The 14,879-nt window shown below is 41.4% G+C and overlaps 1 protein-coding gene across 2 annotated transcripts in view; it reads right to left on the bottom strand.

The window, feature by feature from the left end:
* Positions 1-12,196, bottom strand: part of NUP58 (nucleoporin 58) — a 32,568-nt gene extending 20,372 nt beyond the window's left edge. Inside the window, exons 1-10 of one of the 2 annotated variants that reach the window (XM_083437146.1) lie at positions 11,772-12,196; positions 9,208-9,344; positions 8,065-8,100; positions 6,512-6,661; positions 5,661-5,792; positions 4,905-5,015; positions 3,681-3,705; positions 2,445-2,510; positions 1,475-1,649; positions 811-890 (exon numbers count right to left, since the gene is read on the bottom strand). In XM_083437146.1, coding sequence (XP_083293272.1) covers positions 811-890; positions 1,475-1,649; positions 2,445-2,510; positions 3,681-3,705; positions 4,905-5,015; positions 5,661-5,792; positions 6,512-6,661; positions 8,065-8,100; positions 9,208-9,344; positions 11,772-11,881 — 1,022 coding nt within the window. In that variant the 5' untranslated portion in view covers positions 11,882-12,196. The remainder of the gene's footprint in view (positions 1-810; positions 891-1,474; positions 1,650-2,444; positions 2,511-3,680; positions 3,706-4,904; positions 5,016-5,660; positions 5,793-6,511; positions 6,662-8,064; positions 8,101-9,207; positions 9,345-11,771) is intronic. The other variant, XM_083437147.1, reaches the window with a different exon arrangement.
* Between the last annotated feature and the right edge of the window lie 2,683 nt (positions 12,197-14,879).

Genomic DNA, 14,879 nt, shown 5'->3' with positions numbered 1-14,879 from the left:
CTTATTTTAATTATATAAGCTGCTCTGGAAGCCTTTTCTGCTGAAAAGCAGGATAAAAAAAAAACCCCCAAATAACCTGTGTACACACTAACTGCTCTCAATCACGAGTAGGGGAGGAGAAATCGAGTTCCCTCAATCAGTAGAGTGTGAGACTCTTAATTTCAGGTTCATGGGTTTGAGCCCCACATTCAGAGAAAGATCCCTGCATTGCAGAGCATTGGACTAGATGAAGCACATGGTTCCTTTCCAACTCTACAATTCCATGATTCTATAAACACTCCCTGTTAACAAAGCCAGGGAAAGCCTTCCATATTACAGTAACCTTTTCTTTTAAAAGGCAATTTAAAGAATTTGTCTTTCCAGCCAGCTAAATTATTTTGGCCATATTCAAATCATGTCCCTAATTAAAAGGGAAAAAACAAATTATTTCTCAGGAAACACCTTCCACTACAGTGAGAAATCAGTCCAGCCAGAATCGAACTATTACTTTCTATTTGAAAGAAGCTCAGAAGACAGATCCCTTGGAACTATGTGCAAAAGAGAAATAGTGCCAAGCCTATCTCTGCAAAGGATTCATAGCAATGATCATACTCCGCTTGTGGAATCAAAATAATACATTCAGATTTCGTTTACTTTCCCTGTGCAGTATTCTAGCACGAGATACAGGACAATCTGAGTGAACCAACCATGCAGATACAAAAGCGTATTTTATATTAAACCCATATCCAATATAAGGCTTGAACCTGTATACAATATATGACTAACTATACAATGTGCAATATAAAAACACTTATTATAGGCAAGACTCACTCTGCTGGTGCTGAATTTTCATGTTGAAGGCCAGGCGGCGTTTTCTGTGTTCTTAATGCTATTTCAGCGTTTTTAAGCTCCTACAAAAACATGAGGTGGAAAAAATGGCTCTTGCAATTCTTGCAGTTCAATAAAATGACACACCTGTTTCACTGAACAATTTATTCCTGATAATTTAATTAGCTAATATCTGAAGGATGAACTTTACCATGTTCATTATTATTGGGGGGCGGGTGAAGGAATGGGACGTGATTACAAATCAGACTATAATTTTAGACCAGGGGTTTTGAAAAACAAGGGGACACAGCACTTAATTGGCGACCACTGCAATACAATTTTGCCCAGAGGCTTCAAAAACCTAACAGATGGGAGCTGGAAAAGACTAGACCTATTGAACTCTACAGGGAAAGCACACAAGAGGGAAGATAGGATACAATGCCAGATACCAAGTGATGAGTTTTCTGTATAACGGAAACAACCTTTCAGGACAGCAAACATTATACTGTTATAGTTGTACGGTAAACAAAGTTCTCAGCTGCTTCAAATCAAGGACTGCCCAGCACAGCTGTTAGGCAAGCAGATCTGCATTTTCCAAGAGGATAGGAATAATATCATTTTTGCTAGCTTTAGGCTAGCATGTGATCCCCATCAGAGATGCTTATACCTGAGCAGTTTCCACTTTCAGCTTATCAATATTAAGAGTGTTTCTCTGTAATCCACTGGCGGCGACTGACAAAAGTTGTTTCAAAGCTTTAATGTCTTCCTGCACTTTGAGCATTGCTTTGGAGGACATTCGACTAATTTCTTCCTGGACCTGCTTCTGCTCTTTTACAAACTTCCTGGGAGAGGAGAAATCAGAAGACAGAATTAATCCATGCAATGCCCCTAAGCCCAGCTCTTCAGAACTACAGACTAAGGAACCTCTCTCTCCTCAGAGTGGGGAAATCTCAGAGGAAAGTAGTCAGGGCTGCATACTGATGGTGGTTCGGGGATAAAGTGCATGTGTGTGTGCGCACTCTCTCTCTCTCTCCACACATCTCAAAACACAACAAAGACCCCTCTCCCCCATCCTCTCTCTCACACACTGACACCTCTTTCTCCATGGCCAATTCAGTGCTTGTCTTCTGCATCGCACATTGACAATACAGACTACCCTTTCTTAATGCAAAGCATGGAAAAGCAATTTACACCTTTCCCATTCTTGAGCTGCAATCTCAGATCTGAGCTGTGCTGGGGAAAAGCACTGCACAGAGGGGAGAAGCTTAAGCCTCCCCACTCTGTCATCTTCCCCTCTCTCCCAAGAGAACTCTCCTCACATCACCGAACAACAGGAAAACCCATGGTAGAGTGGACAAGGATTAAGGCTGTGACAGAGTTATCAGGGGCCCAACAGGAGGACCTTGTGGGCTGATTCCAGCCTGCAGCCCACCAGTTACATTTTACTGAAGTGACTTCAAGTAAGCAAGACCTGAGGTACCTTCAGAGCATCTGCAGAACAGCATACCCACAGTTGTCAAAACCAAGTATTTTGAAACTGTGAACAAAAGAGTACTCTTACTAGTCCAAGACATCTTTCAAGGTAAGTTTCAGTAACAAAAGATATCTGGAATTCCAAGAACCCAGGAAATACTTACTGAAGATTTTCTACATCTTGGCAGATTACTGGAGGTAGATTTTCATCTTTCAGGGCTTTACTATCCCTGCCAACAGACATGCACATCATTAGTAGCATGACACTCTCTAAGCAGCAGTTTTTATTTAACACAACAGATGCAAAGAACTGCACTATGCCCATTAACCACTGAATTTTTTGAATGTTCGACCCCAATTATCATTAAGCAGCAGCGGAAGAGTTTTGGAAAACCTTCCCATTATTTCCCCCAGCAACCCCAAATATCCTTCTCCTACAGAAATGAAAAAACTAGTGTTGAGAATGAACATACTATTTGAAGCAGTACCTTCCTCTCTGGAAATTACAACATCACAGTCAAATCTGCACCAGCTTCATCATCCTAACTTGTTATTACGAAGATTAAACCCACCCAATTTAGTCCACTAAGTGTAAACGATTCAGTACCCTGTAGGGGTCACTGACGTAAACTCCCAACAGCCTCAGGGACGATGGAAACTGGAGTCCAACATTGGGAAAGCACCATGAACCAGGTGTGGCCATGCAAGTCCTGGACCTGGGTCCAAGTGCAGTGGTAGCCTAGATGAGGGCCAATAAACTAAGCTGGAATCCTGACAATATGCAGGCTCTGTGGGTTGGCCAAGTTGCCTCTTCTGACCAGGGTTATTGTCTCTGAAGTAGCAGGTTAGGAGCTTGGTGGTGCTCCTTGATAGCATGCAACACCAATGATGAAGAATCTCAATATACTATCTGGCCAAATTTAAGGTGCAACTGTTATCATATAAAGCCCTAAATAACTTGGGACCAGCCTCCTTGAAGGACCACCGTTCTCCATACATTCCTGCCTATTTTGAGATCTGTTGGAGAAGAATTACTAACTGTCCCTTGTGATACATGTTATGCAGCCATAAGAATGGGGTACTTGGCATAGCAGCCCCGATATTGTGCATTGCCTTTGTATATTAGGCAGGTGTCTTCTGTGATTCATTTAAGACACCACTTTAAAACATTTATTCATACAAGCTTATCTTTCCATATGACCCATTTTATGTTCTTCTGATCTTTCTCTTTTTTTGTTTAGTTTGTAACACTGATCTTATGTACCTTGGTTTGAGAATATTTAGCGGTACAGAACCTTATGTATGCTTAAATAAAATAAGAAGCTATTGGTTGCCTTCCATTTAAGAGGGACCTAGTCCCAACAGGTATTTTTCCAGCTATGAATATTTGGTACACTTACTCTGGTCTCGTTCCTGTTTTGTCACCTGAGGGGGAAAGGAAGTTAAAACTCTTAGTATAAACAAAAACATGCTCCTAAGTTTGAATTATACAAATATCAGTAGGTTTCTTATACTGAACATCATCAATGACTCTCTTTTCTAAAAAGGATACCCACCCCTATTACCCTTGGGCTAAAAGCTTCAAATATTATTTGGAAAAATGCTAGCTTCTGAAAAAAACAGCAGCCAGTTCCCTGACTTCTTTTACTTTAAGGGTCACCAGGTACGGGTAGGATTGCACTATTAGTGTCATTTAACCAATCTCAGGTCAGACGTTTTCAAAGCATATTTTGATAGGTAGCAATTATTTTATTTTGGAGTACAGACTAGCACGTCTGCATTAAATTCAGATTTTAAATAGTGCATTTTTTCATTTGTTTTTTTAAAAAAACAGCAATTCTCTAACAAAAATAACCTGATATTTTAAAACCACTGTTATTATCCATCCTATGGGGGCTCTAGGCATAGTTTCAGATGCTGCAGGGCAGGGTGGAGAATGTATGGCCCTCCAAATACTGCTGGATTACAACTCCCATTGGTCAGTCAGCATAGCCCATATTCAGGGATAATAGGAGCTGTAATTCAACAACATATGGCGGGCTACAGGTTCCCCATCCATGCTGTAATAGGAGCTTCAGTCGGAGATAAAGACAGGGGGGAAAGTATATGGGAGGAGGAGGAGAAGTGACCAAGCAGAGTTAGGGATTTCCTGGAGAACGCACTTGAGCACCTGAACCAAGCGGAACTGAATTTTCTGTGCATCAACTCTTGCACAGGGAGCTGGATCCTGCTTTTTGCAGGTTTCAGGTGTGCAGGCAGCTGATCCAGCCATGTCTCTACCTGCTCCACACCTGAGATCAAAGGTGACGTGGCTGCCGATTTGGGGAAATAGCCTGGGGGTAGAAATCTGGCCAGAACAAAAATTCCCTACTCCTGGTGTATGGAGTACTGACAGTACTGGTGAGCTGCGGGGCAACTGGGAACACACGTCTCAGCACCAGGCACCAAAACCCCAGAGCAATAGAATCATAAAGCAGTTAGTTTCATTAAATAGTTTCTTATTTAAAAAGACAGATTTAGAATTTGTTGTTTTAATGAGTCCCCATGCAGTTACAGAAAAAAGCCAGTGCCTATTAAGTATTTTTGGAGAAACACCTTTCAAAGCTGCATCCACAAAAACTTACTCTTTTTATCTGAAGAACTACTGAAGTCTATGCCACCAAGACCTTCATTAACTGTAGTAGCAGGTGCTGCAGCCGTCCCTAGAGTCAGACCGAATGCATTCTGTCCGAGCCCTGCAAGTAATCCATCAACTGTATCAGAGACTTCTTATTGTCATGCATCAGTATTGAAAATAGTCTGAATATAACATTTTTGAAGCAATATATCCTCAATGAATTGCCAGTCGTGAAAATCAAAGGCATGTTATGTCTACATTCACCAGCTAGAACCCATATGTAGATGTGGGGGAAACAAGACTTGTAGTATGCGTAGACAACGAAAAATTGTGTTCATCATCAACCCTGCTCTCCAGCCAAAAATGGTAGGGATAAGGACGTGAGCTTCAGAAATCTTCTGAGAAACATCAACACCCAACCATGTGGGTGTTATTCTAAGCTCTAAGCTGGGCAGAGGTTCATCCTTGATTCACTTATCTCAGAAACTCTCAGAAAGCAACTTAACTAATGAGAACTCTCTGTTGACCTTGAGCCCCAAACTATTTCTAATTTTTAGATAGTAACACAGCAAGTGGTGCTGTTCATTTATTAGTTGTTAATGTAGATGACCACAAACCCAAGCACTTCAAAATAAAGGACCAGGAACAATTACTTAGTTCTAGCACGACAGGATTAGCAAAACACACAGTATCTCAACCGTCTTGATAAGACGCGCATCTTGGACAAATCTGAGGAGGTAGATGCACATAAAAGGCTTGTCACCTGTAGCAGCTGAGCTTGCATTTTGGAAGAGTGTCCCTCCTAAACCAGCTAAGGCTCCCCCAAGAGAAAGTCCTGTGGATACTGTTGTGGTTGGAGCTGTGCCTCCCAAGTTCAGCGTAAAGCCAGTGGACCCTGAATATTAAGCAGAGGTGTAAGCTGAAGACATGCATGCTGATTTTCCTTCATAATAACAGCTATTATTACCTACTAAATAAACAACTATTGGAATTCAGTTGTGGACAATATGGCAGAAACTTTCACAAATTCTACCTGCTGTTACCAATGTCATCATTTATTTGCATGGATTAAGCACTCTTGCACTAAATCATCCGGAGGACTTGGGGCAACAGACATCCTTTTAAAGGAAAGCAAATTTTGAAAAGTATCTGTGGCCATGCAGATGTTGCTCAGCTCCAACTCTAGCCAGCATGGCCAAGGGTTAGGAATGATACATGCAATATCTAGAAGGCTATAGATTCCCCCACACCAATCTTACAGCATACATTCTGAGGCAAGTATTCCTTAGGCATGATGCATGCGCTCCAATCTTACATCACTCTACAGTTAAAGGGATTTTGACGACAAACAAAGCAGAGTTTCTTGGCACTTTTCTCCTCTTATCAGACGTAGGATGCTTCTTTTAGCATCATTCATACTGGCTTCCCTATCATGTACCATGTTCTCAAGTTAATTCAGTGTACCAAACTAAATTAATACCATTATGTGAATGTTCAATCATCTTTATCAGAACTGCACTGATTAACCTGGTTTCTTTTTTAGGAACAATTATGATTATGCGTTTGTGAACAATGGAAATTTGATTTAAACACAAAACTGCAAGTGTATATTACCTGTTGCTGGCGCAGATGCAAGAGCAGAAGAAAGTGAGAGGCCAGAGGCGGCAGAAGAGATAGGCAAAGCAAATGGTGTGGCTGATCCTGCAGGTTTGCTGAATCCTAGACTAAGTCCTGTGGTACTTGCAGAAGTAGAAGCAGGTGTGCCTGTAAAAGAACAATAAAATGTCATTCTTGTTTTGATGCCACTTAAACTGGGTATGTTCAGTAAAATTAAGAATTCTAAATTTATTACTCTAGATCTGTATATAGCCAGTGAAAAGTGAGTGAAGCCACATTAATTTTTTCAATCACTCTTCCATTAGACTCAAAGCAGTGAAACACATTTAACAATAGCCACTAGCAGTAAGAGATAGCCAAGCTTCCCATATTTTGAATGCTTCTGAAATTCTTAAAAAAAAATTACCAATAATATATGCACTGCTTCCCAACACTGTTGTCCCCCGTTCCCAGGGGATACGATGACAAAATCATCACCACCACTGGGGAAGGTCAACCCTGGGCACCTACAAGTTTCATGTTTTTAATATGTATCACCTGAAACAAGGTTTCTGGTTCATCTCAGAGCATTGGAGAACCTAGAATATAATGAGACTATAATGGGTCCAAGCTATTCACTGCTTTACATCAGGACCAAGGATAGTAGCCAGAAACTGTAGACAGATCAAGTAGACAATAAGCAACACAATATACTCTTTGGGCCATTCCGGTCAAAACACAGGCAGAAGAATTTGGCACCAGCTATCACTTCCCAGCTTCAATAGTGGCCCTACATAGAGTACTTTACTGTAGTCCAACTCAGAGATCACCATGCATAAGGGACAGTGGCCTAGTCCTTTTAACTAAGGAGCGACTGGATGAATAATCAGATGCACCTGATAAAAGTATACTTCTGACCACTTCTACAACCTGGATACCTGGAAGCAGGGCCCAGTCCAGGATCATACCCAAGCTGCATCAGGCATAGGATCACAACCAAGACATGCTAGCTCAATTCTAACTCATATCAATGGGACACCCTTAACAGATTATACAGAGTGCGGAAGCAGAATTGTTGACGGCTATGGACTGTGGCTGTGGCCTGAACACAGACACCTTTGAGAAAAATGGGAGGGGGAGACAGACATGATAAAAAGAACATGAAGAAAATGAAGAAAACAGGGAAACAAATAGAAAGATAATGGGAAAATATCACATAGGCAGGTTTTAGAAATTGAATAGCACATATCATAACAACACATGGATAATTGAGAGCTTTGGAGACTGGGGAACAGGAAGGCTAACAATGCCGTGGAAAGGAGGTGGGGAGCTGAATGTTACATCTGGATTTGAACCAACCAAGTAAATATTTGAGTATATGTTCCTAATGTATCATTATCTACAGTTTTTACTTCCATATTTTTCTTCTTGACACTTTACTCATCTTTGGGGTTTATCCAGCATTCCTAGTCTCTCATCATCCAAATCCAGAACTTTTCGTTTGGGCAGCTCTGAAAGTAACACCCCATTTAAAGAAAAAGCAAAGCTAGCTTTGAAAATATAGCACTTACCAAGTGTCAATCCTGTAGCCATGGTGGTTGCTGTTCCTGTGTAATAGTACAAAAAACCCTGAGTTTAATAAACCACACTTCTATTGCCAGTTGCCTAACAGATTTATCACTGACCCCAAATTAGTGACTTAAAATCCATTATCAGCAGATTGAAGGGATACAAGTGGTGGGGTTGTAAGAAAGCCAGAGAGTATTGGGAGATGATATACACAGAACTAAAAAAGATGTTAAGGGTCTCATTTCCCAAGAAACCAGAGATGTTCTTACTGAGTATAGTAGAGGGAGAAATACCCAAGAAAGTACTTAAGTCTTTTTTCCTCTATGCAAAAACAGTGGCCAGAATAATTTATGCCCAAAGGTGGAAGGACAAAATTAGACTGGCAGAATAAGCTAATAGAATATGCGGAGTAGCAATGTTGACTGCAAAGATAAGAAAACAAGATGAGTTGGATATAAAAGAAGAGTGGGAATACTTTGGCGAATATTAAAAGAAATATAACACTCAGATAAACTTCCAAGTGGCGTTAGGTATATGAGCAGCAGATAAAATAAGCAGAAGAGGGGCGGTAATTAAGGAGATGCAGCTTAACAAGGACTAAATAGGACCCCACAGAGGGATGTGTGTGGAAGTCAGAGTGTGAGATAAATGATGACAATTGTATAACTGATATATTAAGATATGTAAAATGCATAATTTTTTAAAAAATACATTATCAGCTCTCTAATAATACTATATAACCAGAGGGTGCTTTTAATAATGAAGATATAAATATTTTTGGCAAGGAGCAAAATTACTGAATATTATCTGAAATTTTAGCTACTCCTGCATTTTGCCACTAATTCTCATCACTAATTCTCAAATGATTTATCAGTTCAAGGCTCACTTTTTTTATTTTTCAATTGAACAAAATAAAGTAAAAATAAAAAATGCATAAAGAGAAAAGAAAAAAAGGTATATTATATCACTATACAGTATATGCAAACAACTACAGTTCCATATATGCTTGCCTTGTATACAGGTATATAAAGTGTTATTTTTAACCAAATGCATATATGGCTATTTATAACCTACTATATTTTTTACACATTTCAAATGTCATTATACTTGTCTCATCTTAAAAGTGTAGAAATATAGTATTTTACCTGTATTAGCCCCTCCCAATGTAAAACCAGTGGCAGGTTTTGAGCTAAAAAGTCCAGTTCCAAAGCCTACCGATGATGCGCTTGTAGTTGCTGTAGCTGTCGAGCCCAATGTCCCAAAATTAAGCCCTCCAGTTGAGCTACATTACAAGACAAATAAATTAGTTAAATTTAACACACGTTCATTTTTTTATTTCTTCATTGCAGTAGTTCTACAGAACAGTTTGAAAGTCAAAATGCCTCTTCCATATTTCTCCCTTTAATATGAACGTAAATGCTACCAGCAGATATTTCACCCTCAAGTCAACCAAGATTTATGTTGCCTTTTTTTGGGGGGGGGGGGTTGTTGCTAACTATCATTATTTTAACACAGACAAACACTTAAAACAACCAATTGCATTTGCAGTGTTAACATAATCAAGTAACTAATTATATGTTTCAGAACCCTATATGGAAAGGGACAGACAGAGATCCAAAGACATTAGTGATTTCAACTCAAGCTGAATCAAAAGCAGTCCACTAGAATGAAGCGGCTCTCAAACTAAACCTCTGACATTACTGGAAATATTTTAGGAAACACAAAATTATTTACATTTTCAGTCTGAAGGGTAGGGCCTGACTATCCCGGAGATATACAGTTAACTTTATTTCTCACATCCCAGAACAAGTTTTAAAAGAAGTTATTAGCAGATTAAAAGTGAGCTCTTTTTCAGACTGAAGTAGAATAAAAAAATCCTTATAGCAATGCAACACATTTCATACATGGTTTTCAAGTTCTACTATTGTTCACTCACCATCATCTATCAGGCAGAAAAGTTTACAAGATGCTGTTGGCTCTCCAGTAATAACACAACAAGCAGCTTCTATAATTGCTGCCAACTCTGTTTTGGATCTCATATAACATTTCAGACATGGAATGTCTGTGTTGCAAAATTAATAATGATGTAACCAGCAGGTTTAAATGGCTTAAAGTTACGACAGTACGAATGTAATATATTATAAGACAGTGCAGATGAGCTCTATCATAGTCACAATATGGAAAGCAGCTGCAAGTACAACACAAATAAAATCTGACAGCTACTCTTATCAGGACTTGTAAAGTTTATTTGATGTTTTAACACCCTGAGTGTCAGACACAACGCAATCAGGGTAAAGAACATTGAGGAAAAAAGAACACATAGTGTGTTCAATGTGATGGTGAACTTAGCCTAAACCCCTTCCATCATTATTATCCTCTATGCACTTAAAACAGCACCATCGAAAACACAAGAGGCTAGTGGGAATCCTGACTGCTGGAGAAGTACAGGAAAATTTAAGAACAGAAACTCAAGAAGATATACAGAGAATAAAAACCAATACATAAATACCTCCTAAAGAGCTGTGAGGAATGAGGATGCTCAGCAACCATAAAATAATGGCTGGCTGCTGCAGCAAGGGAGGTGAGGGAGCTGAAAAGGACACTCTGCATTGCAACATTATGTACCTGTTTATTATTATTTAAATGGCAAGTGAATTTCCAGCATAAACAAGCATGGCCTTATCAATTTGCATTTCTTGGTACAGAAAGTATTGGTCAGATGTGTAGAGATCTTTCCTATTCTAATTAATTCAAGAGGGTTCTGGAAGCTTCTCTGTGTGAAAGAAACAAGCAGAAGGCTCATGATGTTTGGATTATTCCTTCAGAGAAGCGGAGTACAGCTGGCTTAACTACAGAAGATGTCTGAAGAAGTGTGCACGCACATGAAAGCTCATACCAATAACAAACTTAGTTGGTCTCTAAAGTGCTACAGGAAGGATTTTTTTTATTTTGTCCAAATGAAAACAGCCAGCAATCTGCAGATATCTAACATTCTTCACAGGACATACTTGTTTCTCCCCTAGATTCACCATCCCAGATGCACACTTACCCAGAAGCAAGTCCCACTGAGCCCAATGGGACTTAACCCAATGTGTGACTACAATTGCCGTTTTAGGTTTTGCTTTTGAGTTTAGCTATTATTTATTGTGGCTCTTTCTGAGACATCCAAAATCACTTCACCCTGCAAGCTGGACATATTGTGGCAACTATTATATATGGGGGTTATTGGGTTGTTTTTGATTATGTTTTTTGTGGTTTTATATTTTGATTTTGTTCTGTGAACCGCCTAGAGACCTCTGGGTATAGAGAAGTATACAAATTCAAATAATCATAATCATGCTTTTATCGCTGAAATCCTAGTTGAGATTTTTTTTAAAAAAGTACTTCACTTCGGCTGCTGTTCACAGCACACTTCAAAATAAATCCCAGCGTGGACTCTGGAAGACCCAGGCTAAAATCCCAGCTTCAGCCACGAAGCTGGGGATGGGAGATATTTTCACCGCACAGCACAGCCTACCTCACAGGGTTGGGGTGGGGAGGGAGCCACGTGCGCAGCCTCGAGCAACTTGGGCGCGCGTGTTCTACGTAACAAGACGAGGATAATAATGGCAGCGAGGCGATGCCCTCAACCGAGCCCTGCCGGCCAAGTCTACTCCCCGCTCCGCCCGAGGTGCCGCCACACTTCTCCCCCCCCCCCGCCCCCGCTTACCTCGGGGTGCCTCCAAACGAGAAGCCCCCTCCGCCGCCGCCTCCAGTACCAGCAGCAGCTGCTGTAGCCGAAGGCAGAGTCCCGGCTCCGAAGGAGAAGCCCGCCGACATGGCGGCGGCGAGGGGGAAAAGGAGACCCCCCCCTCCCAAGCGTGGGATGTGGGGTCGTTACGGCCGGAGCTCTCTGGACTGCAGCCGCCCTGTCAGGCTGCGGCTCTTCGGAGGTCTCCCCGGCGGGAAGTTTCAAAAGGCGGCAAGATTCGGGAGCTCGAATTACGCCACCGGCGGCGCCGCAAATAAACGTCGGAGGGAAACTCCGTCGCACGTTCTTTTCCCTTCGCGCATGCGCGCAGCCGCACGGCACCATGGGATCTTGGAGGACACACACAAACACACTGGCTCTCTCTCTCTGTCTCTCTCTCTCTCCCCCCCCCCCAACTTTCGATAATCCTAGTGGACCGCAAAGATAAAGAAAAAGGATAGACTGCTTTTTTTTCATTAGGATAGGAAGGTTCCGGGGTTCACGTTATAAACTGGCTCTTTTCTCCTCTTGAGCGGAAGGGAGAGAAAGCTCTGCTCGTAGAAATTGGTAAAGTCCGTGTTTTAGGGCAGGTGTAGTTGGGCAGTAGCGCGTCCTCCGCAACAGGTAGCAGGAGAGTATTTATGTTCTGGGAAGCCAGGCCTTTTTCGGAGTGCGGTGGGCATTAAGGCATTTTTGAACATAAAAAAAATAATAATCGCCCTAACCGTGCGACTTCAAATGTAGACTATGTTCATAACAAATACATTCGTACCTCTTTGCCCGCCATCCTTTTAAAGGTGAGGGATGCTAGCTTGAAATTCTCATTGTTGCTGTTGTTTGATTTGTATGAAGTTTATTTTGGCCTGGTTTGATATTCTCATTTAACTTTGGCCTTATGTCATTTCTGCCCTGGGACCTTTTTTTGGGGGGGGGGATTAATACGGAAAATAAATAACATAAATGATGAGTGGAACTAGAAGCTGAGACACAGTAGTTTAGGAACTGGGCTCGTTTGGACTTCCGTTCAAAATTCCCACCCGCGAAGCACAAAAGTTGCAGAAAATGTCCACCTAAATTGTCCCACTTGCGCAGATCCAGCGCTCACCTGCATAAAGAAGTCTAATATTTCATTGGTTTGCATGTGGATGGGTTAGATGTCTACTCACAAGTAGAGTTCAGTGAGGCTCTAGTCTAACCTAAATGTTTAAAAACGCTGAGATAATAATTATTTTTTACAAAATAACACCTAGCAGGAATGCCCGCCTAATACAACTACTTTGCTGTACTCATTGGTGTGTGCCGTGACCAGCTGTTGCTCAGATCTAAACTAAGATAAAATCATGGAGTTCTCTATTTGATTTCTATAGGCAGCTCTTACTTTCTCCCGGTTAGCAGAGCGGGGAAATTTTTAGGGGGGAAAAGAAGTTGAGTCCTCAAGATGATGTTGGACTACAGTTCCCACCAGCCCCTACCAGCATAAGCAGAAAGTTAAAGTCCAACAACATTATAAGACTACCAGATTGCCTACTTCCTCACCTCTATGACAGCCTTCAACCTAGTGCCCTCCAGATATTGTTGGACTGCAACTTCCATCAGTTGCAGCCAGCATAATCAATGGTCAGGGACTATGGGAGTTGTAATCCTAAACCTCTGGAGGGCACCAGGGTGCTGGAAGAAAGACTGGTTTATTTATTTAGTTGTTCTTACATTTACATACATGGTTCTCCCACCCCATGAACTTTGTAGTCCTGTGTGGGATTTGAACCTTGGTCTCCCAGGTCCTAGTTCACCAGCTCTAACCACTACACCACACTCAACAAACTATGAGGAAAACATTTTATCTTTCACACTTCTTGCCCATTGGTGAGTTGAGGAGATTTCTTCAAAATGGCTTTCAAAAGAAAGGAGAGAGGCAGGCAGGTGATCCAGCTGCTTGTTCCTCGTCATACTGCTAAGCCTCCTGCTTTATGTACTAGTTGTGTTTCGGTGGCAAGATAAGATTCTAATGCTTAAACTAGATGACAGAGCCGTGGCTGCAGGGAGATAACTTTGCTCAACTGGCAGCTGCTCTGGAACAACAGATGTGAGGGGGAGGGAAGACTCTGGCTTCTGCCAGTGGCCAGAGGAACAAAAGCCACTGTGTTGTTGTTTTGTACAGCTGGGTAAACTGCCTTGGAGATAATTTGATTAAAAGTTGCATCAAAAATCTTTGAACTAAAGACATAAAATGTCTCTCAAAGTAATTTTATATTCATATCTCTTCCCCACCACCAGATGTTGCACAGTATGGTTAAAAGTATAGCATGCATTTAAAGCACAACTACACCACTTTAACAGTCCTGGGTCGTCATCGTCGTCATCCACCCCCCAAAAATCCTGGGAACTGTAGTTTGTTAGAGGTGCTGATAATTAGGGCTGCCATAAGTCCGGAATTTCCCAGACATACCCAGGATTCATCCATCAAAAATAGCATCCGGACGGAATTTTCAAAAATCGTCGAAACCCCGGGCATATGGCAGCACAACAACTTTGCCCAAAAAACTCAACAACTTTTGTATCTGGATTTTCACTTTTTGAAATATGGCAACCCTACAATAATTGATGAGAGACACCCTATTCCTTTCACAGAGTGATCTCAGAAGCCTGAACCACATCTCACTCATCTCACGCTGACTGTACAGTCTTGGGACTGTATTCTAGAACTGCACATCAAAGGCACAAATCCCACAGCTTAGCAAATTGGTCAGGTGACTGGACTTTCTCATGAACAATACTATAATTACTATCAGGAATAAAGAAATAAGCTCTGGAGACTCTTAAAGCTGCCTCGGTAGATGCTGCCTCTGGATATAATAAATCTTACCCCCATGTCCTGATCTGACATAGGTAAAAAAGGTAAAGGACCCCTGGACAGTTAAGTCCAGTCAAAGGCAACTTTGGGGTGCGACACTCATCTCGCTTCAGGAACACCGTGACAGAAGCCAAAGCACATGGAAGCACCGTTTACCTTCCTGCCGCAGCAGTACCTATTTATCTACTTGCAGTGGTGTGCTTTCGAACTGCTTGGTTGGCAGAAGCTGGGACAGA

Source organism: Podarcis tiliguerta (assembly GCF_965153285.1).
Source record: "Podarcis tiliguerta genome assembly, chromosome: 4".
NCBI lineage: Eukaryota > Metazoa > Chordata > Lepidosauria > Squamata > Lacertidae > Podarcis > Podarcis tiliguerta.
Note: the sequence above shows the minus strand (reverse complement) of the source record. Positions and strands in the feature narration are given on the sequence as shown.